The 27517-nt window shown below is 43.1% G+C and overlaps 1 protein-coding gene across 1 annotated transcript; it reads right to left on the bottom strand.

The window, feature by feature from the left end:
- Nucleotides 1-8530: 8530 nt before the first annotated feature.
- LOC129851433 (plakophilin-1-like) lies at nt 8531-21453 on the bottom strand. The gene is made up of 13 exons (XM_055917957.1): nt 20962-21453; nt 18690-18787; nt 17248-17753; nt 14371-14512; nt 14078-14285; nt 12789-12954; nt 12287-12404; nt 11844-12023; nt 11469-11639; nt 11117-11270; nt 10627-10813; nt 10347-10431; nt 8531-9547 (listed from the first exon to the last, which is right to left on the bottom strand). Exons 1-13 carry the CDS (start codon nt 21152-21154, stop codon nt 9473-9475), a joined length of 2283 nt encoding a protein of 760 aa, XP_055773932.1. The 5' UTR covers nt 21155-21453; the 3' UTR covers nt 8531-9472.
- Between the last annotated feature and the right edge of the window lie 6064 nt (nt 21454-27517).

Below are 27517 nucleotides of genomic sequence, written 5' to 3'. Positions count from 1 at the left end.
AGTAGTGTCAATGATCTGGGATTGTTTCACACTGTGGTTCTGTACCATGTGACAGAGTAGATATTGTGTTCTTTGGTGGGTGTAGTCATACTCAAAATCTGTTGTAAGCAAAGAATATATCTCAAGTTAAAAGGTCAAACATTACCCAACTCCATTCCCTATACATCCCTCTTAGAAAAAAAATTGCTATCTGGAACCTAAAAGTGTTCTTCTGCCATCCCCATATGAGAGCCCTTTGACAAACCTTTTTGGTTCCAGGTAGAACCCTTTCACGTTTCATGTAGGACCTTTTTCACAGAGGATTCTACACGGAACCCAAAATAGTTCTGCCTGCAACCAAAAACGGTTCTACCTGGACCTAAAAAGGGTTATCCTGTGAGGACAGCCGATGAACCCTTTTGGAACCCTTTTTCTAAGTGTGTATACTGTGTATATTAAAACAATTACAATATTCAAACAGGCCAACAAATCTGTACGCACCATTGTTTGTTGTTACTTGCTAATCCCAGAGCCCTAAATCAGTAAGGTACAGTAAATACTGGGGGAAAGACATAAACCTGGTATTGTTCCACAGAACAGTTTGCGCCCTATGCCCAGACACAACATTTTTTATTTAACCTTTATTTAACTAGGAATGTCCGTAAAGAAGAAAATCTTGTTTACAATGACGGCCTAGGAACAGTGGGTAACTGCCTTGTTCAGGGGCAGAACGACAGATTTTTACCTTGTCAGCTCGGGGATTCGGTCTAGCAACTTTTTGGTTACTGGCCCAATGCTCTAATCACCAGTCTACCTGACACCCTATGAGTCAAGACAGGCAGGGTAAGCAAAACAAATCAAAGTGAGGTAATGGGCGTAGATCAGGGCACAGGGTGTGTCTGCTGCTGCACCACCAGCTGCTATTCAGGTGTAGCTCAACCGTCCTTGTATGACCAAGTGGCTATCAGGAGTCGTATGTGTTTCTGCAGCCTTTACCATGAATGCGATCTCCGTGAACGTCGGAAACATTGCCTTTAAAAGAATGGAAACATTTAGACAGGCAGCCCAATTCTCATTTTTTTTCTCACTATAAGTGGTCTTTTAATCAATCATATTAGCTCTGAAAAAGGTTACATACAAAAATATTTGATGTTATTGGTCTGAAGGCCAAAAATATCAGAATTGGCCTGCCTGTCTAAACGCAGCCCCAGAGTGGCATTCCACATGTACTGATCTGCTGCCTCTGGTTGATATGGTTGTGTTATTCAGGGTTTCCCAAACTCAGTTCTCAGGACCCCAAGGGGTGCACCTTTTGGTTTTTGCCCTAGCACTACACAGCTGATTCAAATAATCAACTTTTTATTTTATTTTATTTCACATTTATTTAACCAGGTAAGCTAGTTGAGAACAAGTTCTCATTTACAACTGCGACCTGGCCAAGATAAAGCAAAGCAGTGCGACAGAAACAACATCACAGAGTTACACATGGAATTAACAAGCATAACACAATAGAAAAAAATAAAGTATATGTACAGTGTTTGCAAATGGCATGAGGAGGTTAGGCAATAAATAGGCCATAGTAGCAAAGTAATTACAATTTAGCAGATTAACTGGAGTGATAGATGTGCAGATGATGATGTGTAAGTAGTGATACTGGTGTGCAAAAGAGCAGAAAAGTAAAAAAAAACAATATGGGGATGAGGTAGGTAGATTGGGTGGGCTATTTATAGATGGACTATGTACAGCTGCAGCGATCGGTTAGCTGCTCAGATAGCTGATGTTTAAAGTTAGTGAGGGAAATGTAAGTCTCCAGCTTCAGCGATTTTTGCAATTCGTTCCAGTCACTGGCAGCAGAGAACTGGAAGGAAAGGCGGCCAACGTAGATGTTGGCTTTGTGGATGACCAGTGAGATATACCTGCTGGAGCGCGTGCTACGGGTGGGTGTTGTTATCGTGACCAGTAAGCTGAGATAAGGCGAAGCTTTACCTAGCATAGACTTATAGATGACCTGGAGCCAGTGGGTCTGGCGAAGAAGATGTAGCGAGGGCCAGCCGACTAGAGCATAAAGGTTGCAGTGGTGGGTGGTATAAGGGGCTTTGGTAACAAAACAGATGTAGAGTAGAGTATTGGAAGCTATTTTGTAGATGACATCGCCGAAGTCGAGGATCGGTAAGATAATCAGTTTTACTAGGGTAAGTTTGGCGGCGTGAGTGAAGGAGGCTTTGTTGCGAAGTAGAAAGCCGATTCTAGATTTTATTTTGGATTGGAGATGTTTGATATGAGTCTGGAAGGAGAGTTTATAGTCTAGCCAGACACCTAGGTATTTGTAGTTGTCCACGTATTCTAGGTCAAAACCGTCCAGAGTAGTGATGCTAGTTGGGCTGGCGGGTGCGTGCAGCGAACGGTTGAAAAGCATGCATTTCGTTTTACTAGTGTTTAAGAGCAGTTGGAGGCCACGCCCAACTAGCATCACTACTCTGGACGGAGTGTTGTATGGCATTGAAGCTTGTTTGGAGGTTAGTTGACACAGTGTCCAAAGAAGGGCCAGATGTATACAGAATGGTGTCGTCTGCATAGAGGTGGATCAGGGAATCACCCGCAGCAAGAGCGACATCGTTGATATGTACAGAGAAAAGAGTCGGCCCGAAAATTGAACCCTGTGGCACCCCCATAGAGACTGCCAGAGGTCCTCCGATTTGACACACTGAACTCTGTCTGCGAAGTAGTTGGTGAACCAGGCGAGGCAGTCATTTGTGAAACCCAGGCTATTGATTCTGCCGATAAGAATACGGTGATTGACAGAGTCGAAAGCCTTGGCCAGGTCGATAAAGACGGCTGCACAGTACTGTCTTTTATCGATAGCGGTTATGATATCGTTTAGTACCTTGAGCGTGGCTGAGGAAGATACGGTGGGATTCGAAATGGTCAGTGATCTGTTTATTAAAAACAACCTGAGGATTGATTATAAAAAACATTTGACATGTTTCTACGAACATTACGGATACTTTTTGGAATTTTCGTCGAACGGAACGAGGCTTTGGTTTTCTGAACATAACGCTCAACCCAAATGGCGTTTTTTTGTTATAAAAGTAATATTTATCGAACAAAAATAACATTTATTGTGTAACTGGGAGTCTCGTGAGTGCAAACATCCGAAGATTATCAAAGGTAAGTGATTTCATTGCTTTTCTGACTTTCGTGACCAAGCTAACCAAGCTAATATAAGGCTAACTGTTCTAGCATTGATTGATACACTCACAAAAGCTTGGATTGCTTTCGCTGCAAAGCATATTTTCAGAATCTGATACGATAGGTGGATTAACAACAAGCTAAGCTGTGTTTTGGTATATTTCACTTGTGATTGCATGATTATAAATATTTTTAGTAATATTTTTGAATCTGATACGTTTGGGAATTTTCTTCTGCCTTTCAGGACCGGAACGAGGCTGTAGTTTTCTGAACATAACGCAACCCAAGTGGTGTTTTTTTTGTTATAAAAGTAATATTTATCGAACAAAAAGAACATTTATTGTGTAACTGGGAGTCTTGTGAGTGCAAACATCTGAAGATTATCAAAGGTAAGCGATTCATTTTATTGCTTTTCTGACTTTCGTGACCATGCTAATTTGGGGCTAACTGTTCTAGCATTGATTGATACACTCACAAAAGCTTGTATTTCTTTTGCTGTAAAGCATATTTTCAAAATCTGACACGATAGGTGGATTAACAACAAGCTAAGCTGTGTTTTGGTATATTTCACTTGTGATTGCATGATTATAAATATTTTTAGTAATATTTTGCGCCCTGCAATTCAGCGGTTGTTTAGGAAAATGATCCCGTTAAAGGGATCCGTAGCGCAGAGAAGTTAACTTGGCTTTCGAAGACTTTAGAAAGGCAGGGCAGGATGGATATAGGTCTATAACAGTTTGGGTCTAGAGTGTCACCCCCTTTTGAAGAGGGGGATGACCATGAAAGCTTTCCAATCTTTAGGGATCTCGGACGATACGAAAGAGAGGTTGAACAGACTGGTAATAGGGGTTGCAACAATGGCGGCGGATAATTTTAGAAAGAGAGGGTCCAGATTGTCTAACTAATCATCACGCTTTGGTCATTTGAATCAGCTTTGTAGTGCACCCCTTGCAGTCCCGAAGACAGAGTTTGGGAAGCGTTATTTGAAGTAGACCATGCATTCACACGGTATTGACATTGGCACTGTTAAGACTGGTAACGCCCTGCGATAGACTAGCATCCTGTCCAGGGGGTGTATTTGTACGTAAAGATGTATCACTCTATAGAAACAGGCTCCTGCTCCTATGAGCCAAGACTCGGCTACTTACTGGTATCATCTTAGAATTTGTGAACTTGGGGAAACAACACAAAAAGCTAACAACACAAAAAGCTAACAAGCATGAGTTCTCAAGAACAAATGTTATGAAAATATTCTTTATCCATTATCCATTGAGATCATACAAACAGAATAACAGCAATTATTGGCAAAACATTACAGTGGAGGTTGGGTCTGTAGGATCCATTTTCAATGTTTACTAAATTAAAAATTATACAATGAAGAGAGACAAGCTAGCAGAGAGACAAGCTAGCTGCAATCAGGTCAGTGTGGGACAAGCGGGTGGACCGCCTTCCACAGTCTTTCAACCCTGGGCCCAATGTTACTGTTGATATGCAGCTTATGCAATTTAGGAGCCGCTGCCCTTTCAGGCAGCACATATTGTCTAAATATGGAATCAAGATCTGGGCTGACTGTGATGCTGCTTCATCATATGCGTGGAACTTGCAAGTGTATACAGGGAAGCTCCAACCTCAGCTGTTGCATACATGGAATAGGCCTATCAATTCCTCTAAGTTTGTGTTCACGGCTGACACGTGCCTAGTGTCCTACGTGCCAAAGAAAGGCATAAATGTTGTACTCATGAGTATGCTTCATAGGAATGAGAGAATCTGTGGCCAGGAACATCAAAATACAGAAATCTTAATGGATTACAATGCCACAAAGGAGAAGTGTATCTACTTTAATGAGAATTAATGCCATGGTTGTCACGCCCTGACCATAGAGAGCCCTTGTTTCTCTATGGTGTAGCAGGTCAGGGCGTGACTAGGGGGTATTCTAGTTGAATATTTCAATGTTGTGTTCTAGTTTAATTCTTCTATGTTTGTGTTTTGTATGATTCCCAATTAGAGGCAGCTGGTAATCGTTGTCTCTAATTGGGGATCATATTTAAGTAACTATTTATCCCACCTGTGTTTGTGGGATATTGTTTTGTGTTTGTGGATGTGCACCACGTAGTCACGTTTCGTTGTTCGTTTATGGATTTATTGTTTTTTGCTTTAAGTTCCACTTTGAAATAAATCTGTGGAAATCAACATCCGCTGCGCCTTGGTCCCGCTCTTACGACAACCGTGACAGAATATCCCACCAAACAAGGACCAAGCAGCATGCAGCTATGGTAAAAATAAATTGGACCTGGGAATAAATCATGGAAGGACAGGAGACCCTTCCTTGGCAGGAGTCGCAGAGGACACAAGAAGGACGGCGACGACGCCGGGACCGGGACCGCGGCCACAGAAACACCAATCATTTTTTTGGGAGGGGACACATGGAGCTGGTGGCTGAGCAGAGGGAAGAGCCAGAGAACATCTGGGAGGAGATAGAGAGGTGGTTGGTCGACCCAAGGAGAGTACCAGAGCCCGCCTGGGAGTCGATGGAACAGTGTGAGGAGGGATACCGGAGAATGGAGTTGGTTAGGAGTATGCGGCAACGCAGGCGTTTGGAGGAGCGTGTCATCAGTCCGGTGAGCCCACGCATCTGGCCTCCAGTGCGCATTCACAGTCCGGTACATCCTGTGCCTGCTCCCTGCACTCGCCCTGAAGTGCGTGTCACCAGTCCGGTTCCCCCTGTACCGGCTCTACGCTCTAGGTCTCCAGTGCGCATTCACAGTCCGCTACGTCCTGTGCCTGCTCCCCGCACTCGCCCTGAAGTGCGTGTCACCAGTCCGGTTCCCCCTGTACCGGCTCCACGCACTAGGCCTCCAGTGCGCATTCATAGTCCAGAGCTTCCGGCAACGGTCCCCAGTCCAGAGTTCCGGCGACGGTCCCCAGTCCAGAGCTTCCGGCGACGGTCCCCAGTCCGGAACCTCCTGCGACGATCCACAGTCCGGAACCTCCTGCGACGGTCAACAGTCCGGAACCTCCTGCGACGGTCCACAGTCCAGAACCTCCTGTGACGGTCCACAGTCCGGAACCTCCAGCAACGGTCCACAGTCCGGAACCTCCAGCGGCGGTCCACAGTGCGGAACCTCCAGCGACAGTCCACGGCCTGGAACCTCCAGCAAAGGTCCACGGTCCGGAACCTCCAGCGACGATCAATGGTCCAGAGCTTCCAGGCAAGGCATCCAGTCCAGCTCCAGGGCAGGAGCCTTCTTCTGCGCCGGTGGCTAGTCCAGGCACAGCGCCCAACCCAGCTCCATGGCCGGAGTCTTTCTTTGCGCCGGTGCCCAGTCCAGGCACAGCGTCCAACCCAGCTCCATGGCCGGAGTCCTCCTTTGTGCCGGTGCCCAGTCCAGGCACAGCGTCCAACCCAGCTCCATGGCCGGAGTCCTCCTTTGCGCCGCTGCAAAGTCCAGGCACAGCGTCCAACACCAGCTCCATGGCCGGAGTCCTTCTTTGCGCCGGTGGCTAGTCCAGGCACAGCGCCCAACCCAGCTCCATGGCCGGAGTCTTTCTTTGCGCCGGTGCCCAGTCCAGGCACAGCGTCCAACCCAGCTCCATGGCCGGAGTCCTCCTTTGTGCCGGTGCCCAGTCCAGGCACAGCGTCCAACCCAGCTCCATGGCCGGAGTCCTCCTTTGCGCCGCTGCCCAGTCCAGGCACAGCGCCCAACCCAGCTCCATGGCCGGAGTCTTTCTTTGCGCCGGTGCCCAGTCCAGGCACAGCGTCCAACCCAGCTCCATGGCCGGAGTCCTCCTTTGTGCCGGTGCCCAGTCCAGGCACAGCGTCCAACCCAGCTCCATGGCCGGAGTCCTCCTTTGCGCCGCTGCCCAGTCCAGGCACAGCGTCCAACCCAGCTCCATGGCCGGAGTCCTTCTTTGCGCCGGTGCCCAGTCCAGGCACAGCGTCCAACCCAGCTCCATGGCCGGAGTCCTCCTTTGCGCCGGTGCCCAGTCCAGACACAGCGTCCAACCCAGCTCCATGGCCGGAGTCCTTCTTTGCGCCGGTGCCCAGTCCAGGCACAGCGTCCAACCCAGCTCCATGGCCGGAGTCCTTCTTTGCGCCGGTGCCCAGTCCAGGCACAGCGTCCAACCCAGCTCCATGGCCGGAGTCCTTCTTTGCGCCGGTGCCCAGTCCAGGCACAGCGTCCAACCCAGCTCCATGGCTGGAGTCCTCCTGTGGTTATTACTTGAGTCCCACAATCACACCGGCATGATTTAGTGCTTCAAAACCCTTTTAAACCATGTGTGTTTACAGATTATTCAATTTCTTCTGCATCCATAGATACCAATTATTAGTCTGTGTGATTAATGGTGGCTGAGCTAGAGCGGTGTTTGTGAGACATGGGTGGATCCCGAAGGGGCCCGGGCCGGGTCATTTGACAAAAGCGTCAGTAGAGACCGAATGCTTAGCCCAACAAACTATCTATGAAAAGCTGAGACTCTCACGAACACGCAGATGTAATCTCTATGACGCTCACAAACAACATAAGAGTCGTTATAAGATAATGGGTTCTTCTGCATTGAAGATCATAGGAAATCCCAGAACATAGTGTCTATAAAACTGTAATTAGCTCACATAGTTGCTGTCATAAACTCCAAACAGTTGTCGCTGACCAGTTGGATATTCATTTCCCACTGAGCAATTATAGCATTCTTCTCAATTCATATTTAGCGGGTTTTTGCTTGGCTGACTTTTTCAATTTTTTATTGCACACCATTGTTTGTTGTTACTGTACTAATACCTCTTGCTAATCCCAGAACCATGAATCAGTAAGGTAGAGTAAAAACTGGGGGAAAGACATAAGCTGGTATTGTGCCCACAGAACAGTTTGCGTCCTATGCCCAGACCAACCACAACATGAGACAAGACAGGCAGTGTAAGCAAAATAAATCCCAGTGAGGTAATGGGAGTAGACCAGGGCACAGGGTGTGTCTGCTGCTGCACCACTGGCTGTTATTCAGGTGTAGCTTAACCGTCCTCATATTTCAAACATCATTTGTCTTTAGGCCTCACAGAGTTGCATTTCCCATTTACTGATTTGCTACCTCTGCCAATGGTTGTTAGAGTTGTTTTAAGTAAAGCATGCATTCACACGGTACTGGCATTGGCACTGGTAACATCAGAAGTCCCTGTGATATGCTAGTGCATGTCCAGGGGGTGTACTTGTACATCAGGCTGCATTACACTACCGAAATAGGAGATCATAGGCTCCTATGATCATAGGCTCCTGCTCCTGCTCCTAAGACTCATGCAAGGCTTCTTACTGGTATCATCTTAGAAAACAGCACAGAAAAACTAACAAGCATAAAGAGTTCTCATGAACAAATGTTTTGAAAATATTCTTTATCCATTACTCAATGAGATTATACAAACAGAATAATAGCAAGTATCTTTGACGATACATACAATACAGCATCTGAATTCAAATACACAGAGGTGACTAAAACAAAAAAAACTCAATTCAGCCGTAGACAGAAAATTGACCGCAAGAAGCCGAAACAGATCAGATAAAAACTGAATAATTCCATACCTTGCTTATGTTTGTATACAATCAAATACTGTATGTCTCTCTATTATTCATGGGAATACTTTGGAACAGATTTCCAAAATAAAAATAAAATAAAAATGGTACAGTATTTTATGGACAAAAATTAAAAAAATAACAATATATATTGGGAGATCTAAACCATACAGGCACGGACAAAAGAATACATGTATCAAAAATGCTTACAGTATGGCTGTACTATACAGAAGAACATAGTAGGTTAAACATTAGTGACAATCACAATATTTTTGTTTTGTGATGTGCTTTGTGTGTGCTGTAGCAACTGTTACTTAGTGGACTCTTCTAGCATAATAAATCTAATGAAATGAGTTACAACATCTGATCATTAGCTTTCAGTAGCTTTTGGGTAATCAGCAATAATTGTCATGCAAGCTAAGGGGGTCTATTCAATCAATCCCAGTAACTAGCCATTACCAAAACAAAATCAACATGCTTACAGTGCAAAAGAAAAACAAATGATTTCTAGTAAAAACAAAAGCCCAGAAACCCCTCAGAAATACAAAACCTTTATACGGACGTAAGATGGATAACACAATTAACATAACAGATGGACAATCTGACTAACTTGAATGTGTTTTGATATCTAAAGTAAACATTTAGTAACCATATAAACTGGACCCAGTCTGACATGTACTGTAGTAGGTGTATAGTCCATCAGTACATTGGGAGGAGGTGCTGTGAGATCCATGTCAGCTGTCTTCTTGTTACTCAACGACCTGCACAGACCTGTGAGCCACGCTGGTGATGTCATTCACAAAGGAACCCTTATTCATCCCTTGCTGTAGGACACATTGTTAAATAGACATTAGAATCCCCCCCTTGATACTGATTGTTTTCCTAAATAATGTCATGGTAACAGTTTCTAGGCTCACAGCAGGTTTCTCACTAAGTGAAACTGAAATGTCAAGCACCTTGGGTAAGAGATCTAGGCAAAACTATGTTCAGTATCAGGTAAGCATTAAAATACAAGGGATAAGGTGTCCTGCGTGAACAGATAAGAGTCTAACACTGTGGTGTGAACCTGTATCCTTAGATTCCTTGGCTGTACCATTGCAGCAGCTCTACAGCTCCTGTGTACATACCATTGTTCAGGTGTACCATATACTGTATTCGCCCACCAGACAGAACATAATCCCTCCATTCATTCTCCACTGTTGTAAACAAATGCCTGATCGGGGTGTGGACTAGGTTCTTACTACTGAGGAAACAAATGGCACACCTCGCCTAATGCAGACAGATACCAGGGATCTCTACAGCTATAGAAACAGCAAGTAGAGACAACATCAGCCAGCCACACTGAGTCATCCTCCTCTGGGGAAGGAAGGGGTGAAGAGGGATCATAAAGATACCTGTCTTTGTCCTGACTGAGCCTATTCAGATCCTCCTTTCATACAAGAGTTATTGCCTCCATTGCAAATACTCTGCAACCTAATAACGTTGTCTTCGCTGTCATTTTTCAAATGCATTGAAGCATAAACTGACAGATAAAATGCAACAGCTCTTGAAAAAAAAGGTAAATATCTGCAACAGGGATATCCCATATTACTATGACAGAATTTGTTTGAAATATTGGCTTACCTTTTTTAGGAAACTCTGTATGTCCTTCTCTGACCAGAGGCTGTAGAGGAGCACACCTGCAGCTTTGCTTGCCTTTGGGAAAAGCCTACCGAGAGAAAGAACCATCCCTGTAAGGCTGGAGTACTCTGAACCATTTCCCTCAAAGTCAAAGCTCTGTTATCTGAATTCTTTAGGAAGTCCCCAAAGAGGCTGTCCACAATTGTTAGATTTTGCAAATGTTTTCTTTACATAGAGCAGATGTTGTACTTTTTTGTTATAAAATCTACTGAGCAGGCCTTACCTGTTCTTGCTCAGGTCGTTGAGTGAGTTGACCAGGTTGTTGCTCAGCAGGCGCTTCCCCAGCTCAGGCTCCTTCATCAGAAGACTGTGGCTGGTTTGGCACGCCATGGCCAGGGTGTCGTCAGACTCTGTCCCTTCCTTGGTCCCTGAGCTGAGGATGCCAACCAGGTCTGGGAACGTCTGTCGGGCTTCAAGACACATCCCATTAGGTCATTCACTTCCCGCAAACACACTCTATGAAGTGTTGCTAACTTGACAACAAGGACAAAATGTTAAAACTAACACAAACTCAGGTCAGGTATAAATGAAATGTTTTCTTTTCTTGTTTAATCCTCTCTGAAAATAAAAGTGGCAAAATTGTATAGCTAACGTGACCCTGCTGGATGTTTGCTCTCAATGCAAACTAAACCATTATTGAAATAAGATAGCCTAACATTCTAGGTTCCATCCATTTCACTATGAACATGGTTAAGATTGGTGTCCATGCTCACCCATGATGCTCTGAAGGCGTTGGTTCTTGGCTAGGTTTGACACCAAAGCCACAGCAGTCTTCTGTAGGCTGGGGTTGGGAGATTGCAGCAGGCGAGAGATTTCAGGCAAGCCGTTCAGCTTCTGGACAATGTTCTGGCTCATCACTCTAGAAACCTGTGAACACACAGATGAGGGTCTTACAACGGGTCTATGAAGGGATTCTAAAAACATTTGGGAGGACCATGATTTGAATCGTTGTTTTTCTACACACATTTGGTGCATGTTTTTCTCTATACATTTGGTACATTTAAAATAATTTTTGTGTGAAAATAAATAATGAAATAAAGAGTAAAAATACTGTGTCTTTCGTACAATGCCTTGGTTAGCGGTGAGGTTCTGCAGGGCTCCACAGCAGGCCTCCAGGGTGTCTTCTCTCTGGCTGGACCTCAGCAGAGACAGGTAACTCTGCATGGTCTTGGAGTGGAAGAGCCAGCCCGCTCCTTTAGGATGCTGCTCCTCCATCACGGGGTAGTCAAAGTGACTCTACAGGAGTGAAAGTTATTATCAATCATCTGATTTTTTGGGGTGTTCAGATCTATGTTGGAAGTTGATGTACACAACATTTGTGTGTTTTAAAACATTCAATACTGTGCAGTACACGATGATGTCATTGTGTATCTATGTACAGTTTCCACCCATCTCTCTCCTCTCTCCCTTGATGTCATTAGACATATATGCCTGTCTCACCTCCTGCTCCTGGATCTTGCTGCTCTGTTGGCTGAAACAGCCAATGGGGCCGGTCTCAGCGGAGGCGTTGGCCCGGTTGACGGTCCCGGCCAGGGCAGTGATCCGGCTGAACAGGGCCGGGGCCTCACTCTCCAGCTGGAAGCTCAGGTTGTGCAGGACACAGACACAGTTCTCCACAGACTGGCACGAACAGACGCAAAATAACAGGTTTGGTTAGTTTGCATTAACCTGTACCTACCATACACATGTCCATAGTATTATTCTTCAAACGCCAAGTTAAAAAGTAGGTATCAAGAAAACGTAAGCAATGGAGAAATGTATCCCATGATATTTTCACATGCAGGTAGAACTTATATTATTTGGAATTCTGAAGAATGGCATTCCATAAATGCATCATCACTTATTTCAATGTTATTTTAAGATATTTAATGTTGTACGCCCACCTTGTCATCTGGCCTCTCTGCAGCTACACAATCCTGGACGTAACTGCCCAGAGAGTCGATGAGGCCTCGACAGTTACGCATGGCCTGCCTGTTGCTTTGCGTCGCACAGCTCAGATTTCTGTTGGAAAAGTTCAACTAGTCTTGTCATGCATCAGAAAAAGGCAGGTCAGCGTTGTGTAGTCTGACAGTGGAGGACATGACAGATTAGAACAAATCCGTACTTTATCATCCATTTGTGCCATTCACCCAATCCTCTGAGACAGCACCGACAAGTTGTCGGCTGGGAGCAGTCTAGAGCAGGCTACTGGTTCAGTCAGTGCAGTGCCCCTGGAGCAATTTTGGTTAAGTACCTTGATCAAAGGTGCAACAGCAGTAGATAGTAGATCCTCCTCCCATTGCCAGTTCATAAGTTTGTCTTTGTAACCTTTGGGCTAACTGCTAGTATACAGTAGATCTGTGCAGTGTGCACCCCTGGTCTACAGTATTGATCGATGTGTCTCACCGTAGACATGCTGTAGCATGGTAGAAGACCTCTGGGTCCAGGTTCTTGTTGGTCTCATCTACTCCTCCTGTGTAAGGTACTACCACAGTCTCAGTCAGAACAGGCAGAGCGCTACGCACAAGCTCTGGCTTCAGACTGTCTGCAGACGACAGGTTCCAAAGGAGACCTGGAGAGACAGGACAAAGTTCAGAACCTCTGAGTTCAGTGGCAGAAGAAACAGCAGTTGTTCAAATAACTGATTACCTCTAATGCTACTACTGTGACATGATCATGGATCTTTGCCAGGTCAAATCAAACACAAAAATTCAACAAAAGCAATACTAGTTAGCCACACAGTGCACATTGATCAAACTGTCATGACAGGGCATGGCATCTACTTTCCAATGCATAACTAGGAGAGAGAACAAAAACAGGCAATCCCTGTGAGTCTCCAGGACCAGGGTTGACAGGCAATATGAGGTGTTTCAGTGCTTCAATCTACTACATCTCTGTCATTGTCACTGTACAGCATAGACACTGTAGCTACGTACTGTTGCTAGTCAAGAACCAGGGTAAATATTTGATAGCATTAGAGCCAATTTATAGAGCACGGCTTCAGGAAGACAAAACAATAGTGAGAGCAGGATGCTCTATCCTCTAGAACAGCCTATTGTGAGACATCTCACATATCAAGTTTCACTGGTACAACAGCACACCATAGATCATTTCTGTGACTGACAGCAAGAACTGATTAGGATTAAGGTGACAGGGTTTAGTGAGTGTTTCCCTGTGCTTTGTGGCATGAATGTACTTAAAGCAGAAATTAGCAGTTGAAACAATAACAAAGCGCCTTCCCCGCCCCTGTTTTGGTAAAAAGCAGAGGGATGGGCTGGGAAAATATGACCAAAATAATAGACATAATAGAGCTATGGATACAAGGACTGTTTTAACCATGTTTTGAGGCTATATGGTGCTTGTTTTACTTTGTTTACAAACACTGGAGTAAAACAAGCATGCATTGTTGGGTATGATAGGGTACGACAGTTGAACTAAGCTCATGACGCATTTGTAAGTTATATTCTTCATGAATCAAAGGTATATCATTAATTTAGATGTCCAAAAATGGATGCAGAAAATGCAGATTGCCCCTTTAATTTAAATATGCACATTTTGGCATCAGAAAGCCACACAAGCGTGTTTCATAACCGCTTGCATTCACACACTGGTGCACATGTCTGCCAACTGTCAACTGTCTATGATGTCACTAGACAGAGAAGTGTTGAGTATAGAAAGAGAACAGTGGTCTGTACCTGTGAGTTGTTTCTGTGTCTCGGTAGAGTCTGTGTCTCGGAGCAGGGCTAGGGCCTCAGTGATGCCCCCACAGCGCTGGACCTCCTCCTTGTTGCCCGCATCTTTAAAGGCAAGGTTCCGCAGGGCGGCCGAGGCTGTCTGTTGGACCTGGGGACTGGGACTCTTCAGCAGGTTCACCAGAGGAGGGATCCCTTTGAGCCGCAACACCTGAGAGACAAGTAAAGCTGTTAAACGTCCTAACAGGACAGTGTTGTTTAGTCCGGGTCCTGGACACCAACGGCTGTGTCCTTACCTCCTGCTTGGCCTTGTCCTCTGAGTAGGTAGAGTGTTGGATGAATGAGGCGCCATAGTGCTGGTAGTTCCCATCTCCACTGGACAGGTACTGCACCGCCTCCGTCATGGTAATATCAGCAAGCTGGCCATCATCATTCATCCTGTTGGGAAACCCCATATCGGTAAACTACATGACCATAAGTATGTGGACACCTACTCGTCGAACATCTCATTCCAAAATCATGGGCATTAATATGGAGTTGGTCCCCCCTTGCTGCTATAACAGCCTCCACTCTTCTGGGAAGGCTTTCCACCAGATGTTAGAACATTGCTGCGGGGACTTGCTTCTATTCCATGGACGAATCTGGGTTTAGCGGATGCCAGGAGAACGCAACCTGCATTAATGAGGATCAGACACTGACGTTGGGCAATTAGGCCTGGCTCGCAGTCAGCCTTCTAATTCAACCCAAAGGTGTTAGATGGGATTGAGGTCAGGGCTCTGTGCAGACCAGTCAAGTTATTCCACACCGATCTCGACAAACCATTTCTGTATGACCCTCGCTTTGTGCACTGGAGCATTGTCATGCTTAAATAGGAACGGATTTGGAAGTTGGAAGTACATAATCGCCTAGAATGTCAATGTATGCTGCAGCGTTAAGATTTCCCTTCACTGGAACTAAGAGGCCTAGCCCGAACCATGAAAAACAGCCCCAGACCATGATTGCTCCTCCACCAAACTTTACAGTTGGCACTATGCATTGGGGCAGGTAGCATTCTTCTGGCATCCGCCAAACCCAGATTCATCCGTTGAACTGCCAGTTGGTGAAGCGTGATTCACCCCTCCACAGAATGCGTTTCCACTTCTCCAGAGTCAAATGGCAGTGAGCTTTACACTACTCCGGCCAAAGCCTGGCATTGCACATGGGATCTTAGGTTTGTGTGTGGCTGCTCGGCCATGGAAACCCATTTCATGATGCTCCTGACGGACAGTTCTTGTGCTGAAGTTGCTTCCAGAAGCAGTTTGGAACTTGGTAGCCAGTTTTGCAATTGAGGACAGACAATTTCTACGTGCTACACGCTTTAGCTACCGGCGGTCCTGTTCTGTGAACTTCTGTGGCCTATCACTTCGTGACTGAGCCGTAGTTGCTCCTAGACATTTCCACTTCAAAGTAACAGCTCTTACAGTTGAATGGGGCAGCTCTAGCAGGGCAGACATTTGATGAACTGACTTGTTGGAAAGGGGACATCCTATGACGGTGCAATGTTGAAAGTCAATGAGCTCATTCTACTGCCAATGTTTGTCTATGGAGATTGCATGGCCGTGTGCTTTATTTTATACACCTGTCAGCAAAGGGTGTGGCTGAAATAGCCAAATTCACTAATTTGAAAGGGTGTCCAGATACTTTTGTCTATACAGTGCATTCAGAAAGTATTTAGACCACTTCCCTTTTTCCACATTTTGTTACGTTACAGCTGTATCCTAAAAAGTATTAAATAAATTGTTTTCCTCACCAATCTACACAGAATACCCCATAATGAAAAAGCGAAAAGAGGTTTTTAGATTTTTTTTAAATGTATTAAAAAAAAATATATATATTTTATTTTACATAACTATTCGTACCCTTTGCTTTTAGACTTGAAATTGAGCTCAGGTGCATCCTGTTTCCATTGATCATCCTTGAGATTTTTTTACAACTTGATTGGATTCCACCTGTGGTAAATTCAATTGATTGGACATGATTTGGAAAGGCACACACCTGTCTATATAAGGTCCCTTAGCTGACAGTGCATGTCAGAGCAAAAAACAAGCCATGAGGTTGAAGAAATTGTACATAGAGCTCCGAGACAGGATTGTGTCGAGGCACACACCTGGGGAAGGGTACCAAAACAGTTCTGTAGCATTGAAGGTCCCCAAGAACACAGTGGCCTCCATCATTCTTAAATGGAAGAAGTTTGCAACCACCAAGACACATCCTAAAGCTGTACGCCAGTCCAAACTGAGCAATCGGGGGAGAAGGGTTTTGATCAGGGAGGTAACCAAGAACCCGATGGTCAGTCTGACAAAGCTCCAGAGTTCCTCTGTGGAGATGGTTGTCCTTCTGGAAGGTTCTCCCATCTCTGCAGCATTCCACCAATCAGGCATTTATGGTAAACTGGCCAGACGGAAGCCACTCCTCAGTAAAAGGCACATGACAGCCCACTTGGAGCTTGCCAAAGGGATGTTTTTCAGGGACTGAGAGACTAGACAGGATCGAGGGAAAGATCAATGGAGCAAAGTACAGAGAGATCTGTGATGAAAACCTGCTCCAGAGCACTCAAGATCTCAGACTGGGACGAAGATTCACCTTCCAACAGGACAAGGACCCTAAGCACACAGCCAAGACAACGCATGAGTGGCTTCGGTACAAGTCTCTGAATATCCTTGAGTGGTCCAGCCAGAGCCTGGACTTGAACCCGATCGAACATGACTGGAGAGACCTGAAAATATCTGTGCAGCGACGCTCCCCATCCAACCGGACAAAGCTTGAAAGGATCTGCAGAGAGAATGGGAGAAACTCCCCAAATACTCCCCAAATACAGGTGTGCCAAGCTTGTAGCGTCATACCCAAGAAGACTCAAGGTTGTAATCGCTGCCAAAGGTGCATCAACAAAACCTGTTATTGCTTTGTCATTATGGGGTCTTGTTTGTAGATTGATAAGGGGGAAAAAATGATTTAATGCATTTTAGAATAAGGCTGTAACGTAACAAAATGTGGAAAAAGTCAAGGGGTCTGAATACTTTCTGATTGCACTCTATAGTGTATCAACAGCTGTTCAGAAACATTTGAAAATCAACTCATCATCAAACCCCAAAGCAGCATTTACACAATATCTCACATTCACTCATTGCACTCACCCTGCTTCAATCTTGCTCTTGCCCACTGATATCTTGGGCTCGGCCATGGAGGGGTTCGATGGTGCCCTCTCAATACGAGATTGGCTGGTGGTAATCTGGCCGCTGCTTTTCGTCTGACGGGTGGCAATCAACTGGCTGTGCTTTTTCTGCACATCGTTGCCGTTGACAATGACCTGAGAGGGGCCGTTGCCGTCGGAGATGAACTGGCTGTTGCCCCTCTCAGTAAGGAAGAAGCTGGATCTGTTAGATTGGAGCTGCCGGGCGGGTACCGAGGACTGCAACTGCTGCAGGGCTAAAGCCGGGGCCTGGGAAGGGCGCTGTGTAGTGGTGGGGAAGGGGAAGCGGTCCACATCAGGCACACTGCGGCTGCTGTTGCGCTGACCCCTGGCTACAGGGGGACTGAGAGGTAATCGTCTCTCCCACTGGCTGGAGCTGCTCATGTTTCTCTGAACAGTAGATCCCTTGGAGGACAGTACCATTCGCTTGATGCTCTGCTCATGGCTGAGCTGCAGAATAAAGTCATTTTAGTAAATGCTAGCAGACACTTTGGAATCAGGAATATTGCAACACTTTCACCAGCACCTGGCAGCAAGTAGCGTAGCTGTTAAGAGCGTTGGACCAGTAACCGAAAGGTCACTGGTTTGAATCCACCTCCATGAGGTGAAAAATAAAAACATCCATTGATGTGCCCTTGAGCAAGGCACTTAACCCTAATTGCTATGAGTAAGAGTGTCTGCTAAATGACTACAATGTAAATGTAGCACTTACAACTTCATTCGAAAATCATAATATACACAAGGTCAATCTATTGTTATTGATAACTATTGCTTTGTCTAATTGGCAGAGGGGCAGTGGGAAAACAGAAACTCCAAAGCTGGTTGGAAACTTGGCTCGGACCAGATTTCAGTTCAGAGTACTCATAATGCCTCATCTATGTGAAAGTACATGATTAAGACAGAGGTGTGTGTTACAACAATGAGTCAGATGCCACTATGAGAGGATGCCTCTCTCTGGAGTTGTGCTGAAGGGAGAGCTGCTTGGAAAGAGCAATATTCCCCATTCTTCTGGTGACTGTGCAGAAACTCACATGTTGACTCCCAGTCCTGTGGTTAGTCAGTCATCTGCAACACCTGCTTCTACCTGACTACTCTCATGACAGAATGTTCACATAAATCTAGTAGCTGGTCACAGTGGATATAGTTCTGGGTTCCCGAGATTAGTCTCAGACAGACTACCCCATCACCATGGCATTGCTTTCATATTAAAAGCCACCACTCATTAGGAAATCATTTTATGAGATGAACACTGATGCTCACTATAGTCTCCAAACGGTATACTGCTAAATACAACTGATAAACCTAGCACAGTTATCAAAAACATGAGGCAATATATTTTATCTTCGTATGTATGTGATGTGAAAATGAAAACGAAACGCTTCATACCGTTCTAGAGAAGCCATTTGTACCATTCGAGAAGACAATTCCATTGGGACTGGTAGGTGACTTAATGGAGTCAGTGAATACGCTGATGTACATAGGACCTGTGGAAAGAAACATGAGAGATCGTAAATGACTCTTATTAAAAGCTGTGTAAATATAAGTTATCACTGTAAAATATTGGGTGCAACACTGTAAATTAATTATATTTTTTACGTGATTGAATAGACGCCAAGAAGCAAGTCTCCAAGCCGTAATGATTCATGGTAATGCATGTGAAATCTTAAAGTGTCTGTGTGAACTGTTAACCCACCGTTCAGGGGCGGGTTCTACTAGGCTAACAAATGGGATTGTTTTAAGATGGTCATACCATGGATAATTTAGGTATTTGATTTTGAATTTTAGGACACATTTAGGTATATATACAGTATTTGTATTTTTTTTTAACATAACCTTAATTTAACTAGGCAAGTCAGTTAGGAACAAATTCTTATTTACAATGACGGCCTACCCCGGCCAAACCCAGACAACACCGGGCCAATTGTGTGCCGCCCTATGGGACTTCCAATCACGCCCGGAAGGGATGTTCCAGTCCCTGGATTCGAACCAGGAGTGCAGTGAGATGCAGTGCAGTGAGATGCAGTGCCTTAGGCTGCTGTCATCAAGGCAAAGGGTGGTTACTTTGAAGAATCTAAAATCTAAAATATATTTTGATTTGTTTAACACTTTTTGGTTACTACATGATTCCATGTGTGTTATTTCATAGTTTTGATGATGTCTTCACTATTATTCTACAATGTAGAAAATAGTAAAATAAAGAAAATCCCTTGAATGAGTAGGTGTGTCTAAACTTTTGACTGGTACTGTATACTTTTTAAAATAAAATATTTAATTTGGCCTTTACTTCTATATATCATAGAAACGCAGTAAATAGGACATCAATAATTAGCAAAATAGAGAGTCAAAATAATGCATCATAAGGAATAAGGTTTTGAAGTGTCTGTCCTATATCTAGGAGATATAAGAAAGCCCGTTACACTAGTATCATATTTCATAGGCCAAACCGTTCTCATGCCGAGACATTTTCGCGAGAACATCGATTTTCGGGATGTGACAGAAATCCGACATAGACAATGCAAAAAAAACAGATATCTCTAGTTTAAATTGACCAATTTTTATGGGGATTTTTTTGTATGTTACTTAGATTGATGCCCGGATGCGTCAATAGACTCATTTTTAAACATCAAATATGTTTTGCTTTGGACGGGCAAAATAAATAGTCGAATATGTTCCATATGAGCCTGACAACTAAGTATTCTACCTATTTGCTGTTTTGACAAGATCAATTGATTGGTATTGTACTCCTAACGTCATTGTCATGCGATCCACAGTGTTTTATGCAGCTTCTAGATAATGAAAAGGGAACTATGCATTGTAGCGAAATATGTATTGTCGCTCTCGATAAGTGTCTGCTACAAGGCTAAAATGTCATATTAAATTATTTAGCTATAATAGTTCAGTCATATAATTGGTTATTTGTTTTATGTTTATACATATTTGTACTGAACCTGCTTTCTTTAATGTTGTTTTATTGTGAGAGCTCTGGTGAGTACTTTTTTATTCAATGTAGGCCACTTATTACATATGAGAAATACAATTGAGTAAGATTTCCAATGTAGGCTACTTAATACATATCTTAGTCAATTGTATTTCTCATATGTATTAAGTAGCCTACATTGGAAATCTTACTCAATTGTATTTCTCATTTCCAATGTAGGCTACTTAATACATATGAGAAATACAATTGACTAAGATTTCAAATGTAAACTTCTTATTACCAAAATTTTTTTTTACCAGAGTTGTGGATAACCAACTGATAAATCCTATTTGTCTAATGATTATTATCTCGTTATGGCAATTGATTACATTTCCTTTTGAACATTTAGAACAGGACTGAGTGGTGACAAACAAATTAATATGTTGGGCATCAATAGGCCTAAATATAATTATGAGATTAAAGACTGTCCTTTAGCCTATGTTTACTATATTAAAATGCCACATGTTGCACTTTGTTTACTTAACAGAGTTAACAACAGTGGAGTTAATGATATCTAATGTATGGGGGTTATTAATTTACTCATGAATAAATCATTAACAACAATGCAAATCTAATGGGGGTAAATCAAAACATATTAAACCATAATCTGATTAGGCTTTAGGTCAAATAAAATAGCATACAAATAACGTAATACGTTTTTATTCTAATAATGATGCTTACTCGTTGGCGATTTCGTTGGCGACGATAAAGATCCATTTTTACTGTACTTCGACTTGCCCCTCTTAATGGTTTGCACCTGATCCAAGACACGCTGCTCTTTGGACCGAAGTTTGTTATCGGACGGCAAAGCAAGAGATGTCTCCTCCACATTCCCAATGGACATGGCCGATTTCAACGGGTCCAGTGTCATCATGAAGGTCCGTTTCCCGTTGTAAATCCAAAGTGTTATGGTTCGTAGCCTACTGTACCTTGCTCCGTACAGGTGGCGTTTGTACAGGCAATCTAATATATGAAATGCGCACTTTGCCCTGCCCTCAACAATGAACCACGCCCATTATAAATACTATACACAGTTGTCTGTGTCTGATATGAATGTTCATATTACTAGTAATGATTGGTCTTCCTGTGCAGCTACTGTCCAGTGATTCTGTAGAAGACTATAAAATATAAATGACTCAACCCCATCATAGCGTGCTCTGACAGGTAGCCTACTTCTCCTCAGACATTCCAGCTGAGCTCATGTCATGTAACCACTGAGGGAGCTGCTGAATCCTCCCCGGCACATGCTCTTTTTTTGTAGCCCTTTTTGACCCTGTGGCCTCATGGGTGTAATTGTATTCATATTTTTAAGAATTTCATAATTAATAAACATTTCTAAAAAGCTGCGAGTCAAACGGTTTTGTAATATTTCAGTCTTCTGTGATGTATATAAAGTGTAATATTGGGATGCAAACTCAAAATACATTTCAACTCTACATCTGACATTGTACAGATGTCTTATTTTTTAAGCCCATAACCATGTGTGTGAGGAGTATATTTTTGATTCAAAATAGATTGGTTTAAGACTGCCAAGACTCACTCTGTGTGAACTTGATTTAGCCCACTGCAGTAGAATTTTCACCTCTGAAGATCATAGGCCTATTGTTTTGTATTTTCTTGTGTACAAATATTATTTTTATATTTTACCCTACAGCACTGTTTCAAATGTTGAACAAAAATAAACTGAGAGCTTGAATGACCCTACAGTTGTAGGCCTATAACAATACAATAATAAAATGTTGATATTAAAATCACTGTATTGATGAATTGCATACAAGGTCCAACTGAAGTGTAACTTCCGCTTTTAACCCAACCCCTCCGAAAGACATACAGTTCCTTCAAAAGTATTCACATCCCTTGACTTTTTCCCCATTTTGTTGTGTCGCAGCCTGAATTTAAAATGGATAACATTTTGATTATGTGTCACTGGCCTATACACAATACCCCATAATGTCAACGTGGAATTATGATTTTAGAAATGTTTACAAATTAATAAAACATTTAAAGCTGAAATGTCTCGAGTCAATAAGTATTCAACCCTTTTGTTATGACAAGCCTAAATAAGTTCAGGAGTAAAAATGTGCTTAACAAGTAACCTGATAAGTTGCATGGACTCACTCTTTGCGCAATAATAGTGTTTATGATTTTGGAACGACTACCTCATCTCTGTACCCGACACATACAATTATCTGTAAGGTCCCTCAGTCAAGCAGTCAATTTTCAAACACAGATTCAACCACAAAGACCAGGGATGTTTTCCAATGGCTCACAAAGAAGGGCACCTATTGGTAGATGGGTACAAATAAAAAGAAGGCATTGAATATCCCTTTGAGCATGGTGAAGTTATTTATTACACTTTAATGGTGTATGAATACACCCAGTCACTTCAAAGATACAGTCATCCTTCCTAACTCAGTTGTCGGAGAGGAAGGAAACTGCTTAGGGATTTCACCATGAGGCCAATGATGACTTTAAAACAGTTACAGAGTTCAAGGCTGTGAAAGGAGAAAACTGAGGACGGATCAACCACATTGTAGTTACTCCACAATACTAACCTAAATTATGATTGAAAAGAAGGAAGCTTGTACAGAATAAAAAATATTCCAAAACATACATCCTGTTTGCAATAAGGCACTGAAGTAAAACTGCAAAAAATGTGGCAAAGAAATGTACTTTATGTCCTGAGTACAAAGCGTTAGGTTTGGGGAAAATCCTACACACAACATTACTGAAAACCCCAATTCATATTTTCAAGCATGGTGGTGGCTGCATCATATTATGGGTATGGTTGTCATCGGCATGGACTAGGGAGTTTTTTAGGATAAAAATAAACGAAATAGAGCTAAGCACAGGCAAAATCCTAGAGGACAACCTGGTTCAGTCTGCCTTCCACCAGACACTAGGAGACAAATTCCCCTTTCAGCAGGACAATATCCTAAAGTTCAAATATGCACTGGAGTTGCATACCAATACAACATGGAATGTTCTTGAGTTGTCTCGTTACAGTTTTAAATTAAACCAGCTTGAAAATCTATGGCAAGACATGAACATGTCTGTCTAGCAATGATCAACAACAAACTTGACAGAGCTTGAAGAATTCTAAAAATAATGATGTGCAAATATTGTACAATTTAAGTGTGCAAAGCTCTTAGAGTCTTACCCAGAAAGACTCACAGATGTAATCACTGCCAAATTCTAATATGTATTGACCCAGGGTTGTGAATACGTATGTAAATGAGATATTTCTAAAATGTTTTCACTTTGTCATTATAAGGTATTGTGTGTAGATGGGTGAGAAAACACATCTATTTAATCCACTTTGAATTCAGGCTGTAACACAGCAAAATGTGGAATAAGTCAAGGGGAATGAATACTGTCTGAAGGCACTGTATACACAGACATATACATGTTGATATTATTTTAGTGTTTTTGAGGTGTAGGGGGCTGCCAGACTAGGCTCTGGGATCTGTTGTTGAGATAATAACAATATGCTCAATAATAACATTTGATAAATACAATTACTGAATTCACCATGGTGATCACTACATTCATCATAATACCAACATCCATGACAAACTGTGATTTCCACACCAGACCAGAGGCTAGACAGTTGAGTCACCATGGCAGGTAGCCAAGTGGTTAGAGCATTGGGCCAGTAATTGAAAGGTTGCTGGATTGAATCGCTGAGCTGACAAGGTAAAGAAATCTGTAATTTTGCCCCAAGGCAAAATAAGGCAGTTAACCCCACTGGCAGTTAACCCCACTGTTCCCCGGGAGGCCGCCATTGTAAATAACAATTTGTTCTTAACCTACTTGCCTAGTTAAAAATAATAAAAAACAATTATGCCTTTTCACACACCTGCTTGTACTGTGACAACCCTTCACCTTTTTGACCCTCAAGATGTTCATGAAGTGAACATTCTGTACTGTATTATTCACTCTCGCTCAAGCCTGTGACACATTTCTAACAAAGCCTCAGCGAAACAACTGGACTGCTATTATAAAGGAGAGATAGACAACAACTGGACTGCTATTATAAAGGAGAGATAGACAACACCTGGACTGCTATTATAAAGGAGAGATAGACAACTGTCACGGATCCCTCTGGAACTTTCATTGTGCACACCTGGCCCCTATTCCCACTGATTGTATTTCTATATAACAACATGACTGCTATCATCACAGTGAGACAGACAACAACATGACTGCTGTCATCACAGTGAGACAGACAACAACATGACTGCTATCATCACAGTGAGACAGACAACAACATGACTGCTGTCATCACAGTGAGACAGACAACAACATGACTGCTGTCATCACAGTGAGACAGACAACAACATGACTGCTGTCATCACAGTGAGACAGACAACAACATGACTGCTATCATCACAGTGAGACAGACAACAACATGACTGCTATCATCACAGTGAGACAGACAACAACATGACTGCTATCATCACAGTGAGACAGACAACAACATGACTGCTGTCATCACAGTGAGACAGACAACAACATGACTGCTGTCATCACAGTGAGACAGACAACAACATGACTGCTATCATCACAGTGAGACAGACAACAACATGACTGCTATCATCACAGTGAGACAGACAACAACATGACTGCTATCATCACAGTGAGACAGACAACAACATGACTGCTATCATCACAGTGAGACAGACAACAACATGACTGCTATCATCACAGTGAGACAGACAACAACATGACTGCTGTCATCACAGTGAGACAGACAACAACATGACTGCTATCATCACAGTGAGACAGACAACAACATGACTGCTATCATCACAGTGAGACAGACAACAACATGACTGCTATCATCACAGTGAGACAGACAACAACATGACTGCTATCATCACAGTGAGACAGACAACAACATGACTGCTGTCATCACAGTGAGACAGACAACAACATGACTGCTATCATCACAGTGAGACAGACAACAACATGACTGCTATCATCACAGTGAGACAGACAACAACATGACTGCTGTCATCACAGTGAGACAGACAACAACATGACTGCTGTCATCACAGTGAGACAGACAACAACATGACTGCTGTCATCACAGTGAGACAGACAACAACATGACTGCTGTCATCACAGTGAGACAGACAACAACATGACTGCTGTCATCACAGTGAGACAGACAACAACATGACTGCTGTCATCACAGTGAGACAGACAACAACATGACTGCTGTCATCACAGTGAGACAGACAACAACATGACTGCTGTCATCACAGTGAGACAGACAACAACAAGACTGCTATCATCACAGTGAGAAAAACTTGCGTGAGAGAAAGAGTTCAGACAGGAGTAATCATATCCAAATGAACAACATCCCATTTTAGCCTTCACTGAGTGTTTTAAAAAGCACTCTGCCAATTATTGAATATGGTGAACCTATTTACGAGAGTTGTAGATAACTACATTTGTCTAATGACTCTTATTTATTTAGGGCAGTTGATTAAACATACTCCATTTTGATGAACAATAGCTGTAAGAATACCCTGGGAAAATACCAAGACTGTTTAATTAAATTGGCCACTCATCATCATTGTAAAAATGCACTGGTGTAGACAGGAACAAGCACCACACCCATGGGTATTGGCATAGCTTGGCAACACAGTCAAAACTACAGCTTTTGGTGGTGTCCAACCTACTCTTGGCAATCTGCACCAAGCATTCATTTCCCACTTTGGTGAACCCTTGGATGCAATTAGGTGTTGATGTTCAGGCATGTTTAAAGATTCGTTAGAGCAGAGTTTTACTTTTGTATTGAAGTCACAGCACTTCTGTCATTCATCATGCTTTCGATACAGACTAACAGTTTGCAGTTTCCAAAAGTCAGCAGTAGACCTAGGCTACATTACATACATATTAATTACATTATAATCAAAACCCAATGACAATGTAAAGAAGGGCAGACAACAAATACTATTTAAATAATGGAAGTGAATGTACAAACTTCATAATCTAGATTTCACTTGACATTTAAATGTCCTGTTTAAGTGCATTTCGTCCAAAGACTACACCACAGATAGGATACATCACATGGTTCATATTTGAAATATGGATATCCTTACATTCCCAATTTGTTTAGATTTGAACGTGATTGCAATCCACAGATGGTCAATATCTGTTGGCTACTGTACATGTGCAACATTGCTCTCTAGTGGTGAACAAGAGGCACATGTAGAAATGGAGAGATTTCATACTGCATAAAGGGAGCAGATGTCACATAAGTGCAATACGGAAACCCAGCCTAAAACCCCAAACAGCAAGCAATGCAGATGCATGACTCTGAATTTACATTTAGGTCACAGTCTTGAAGGAGTTCCCACATGTGCTGAGCACTTGTTGGCTGCTTTTCCTTCACTCTGCAGTCCAACTTCTCCCAAACTATATCAATTGGCTTGAGGTTGGGTGATTGTTGAGGCCAGGACATCTGATGCAGCATTCCATCACTCTCCTTCTTGGTCCAATAGGCCTTACACAGCCTGGAGGTGTGTTGGGTCATTGTCCTGTTGAAAAACAAAATGGTAGTCCTACTAAGCGCAAACCAGATGGGATGGCGTATCCCTGCAGAATCCTGTGGTAGCCATGCTGGTTAAGTGTGCTTTGAATTCTAAATAAATCACAGACAGTGTCCCCATCAAATCACCCCCACAGCATCACACCTCATCCTCCATGTTTCACGGTGGGAACTACACATGCAGAGATCATCCGTTCACCTACTCTGCGTCTCACAAATACACGGCGGTTGCAACCAAAAATCTCACATTTGGACTCAGACTAAAGTGTTATTATGTGTATGTGAATAACTCACGTCGGAGAGTTTGGTAAAATGCAAGCATAATCGTTCACACTCATAATGCACCTGTTTATATATCCTAGATAGGTGCCCCACCAGCGCCATCTCTGGATTGGCATTATGCCCATTATCTTAATAATCTTCCTTTTCATATATAGTTAGTTTGTGCACTTCATGCCATTTTAATACCACAGTTCTTATTTACATTATCAACATGTTTTTTGTAAGATAAAAAATGAATTGTCCATCTCTTAAGGGACATGGTCTTATGTTATCCCTTGTCCTAGTGTGTCGCACTGGTAGCATATTTGGCACCTCTGGGATGTTGGGAACCTCTGGGAACCTCAGGGCCTCTCCTGGCACCTCTGGGTTTTTGGGAACCTCTGGGAGCCTCAG

This window comes from Salvelinus fontinalis, chromosome 3, assembly GCF_029448725.1.
Source record: "Salvelinus fontinalis isolate EN_2023a chromosome 3, ASM2944872v1, whole genome shotgun sequence".
NCBI lineage: Eukaryota > Metazoa > Chordata > Actinopteri > Salmoniformes > Salmonidae > Salvelinus > Salvelinus fontinalis.
This window is presented reverse-complemented; position numbering and strand designations above follow the sequence as displayed.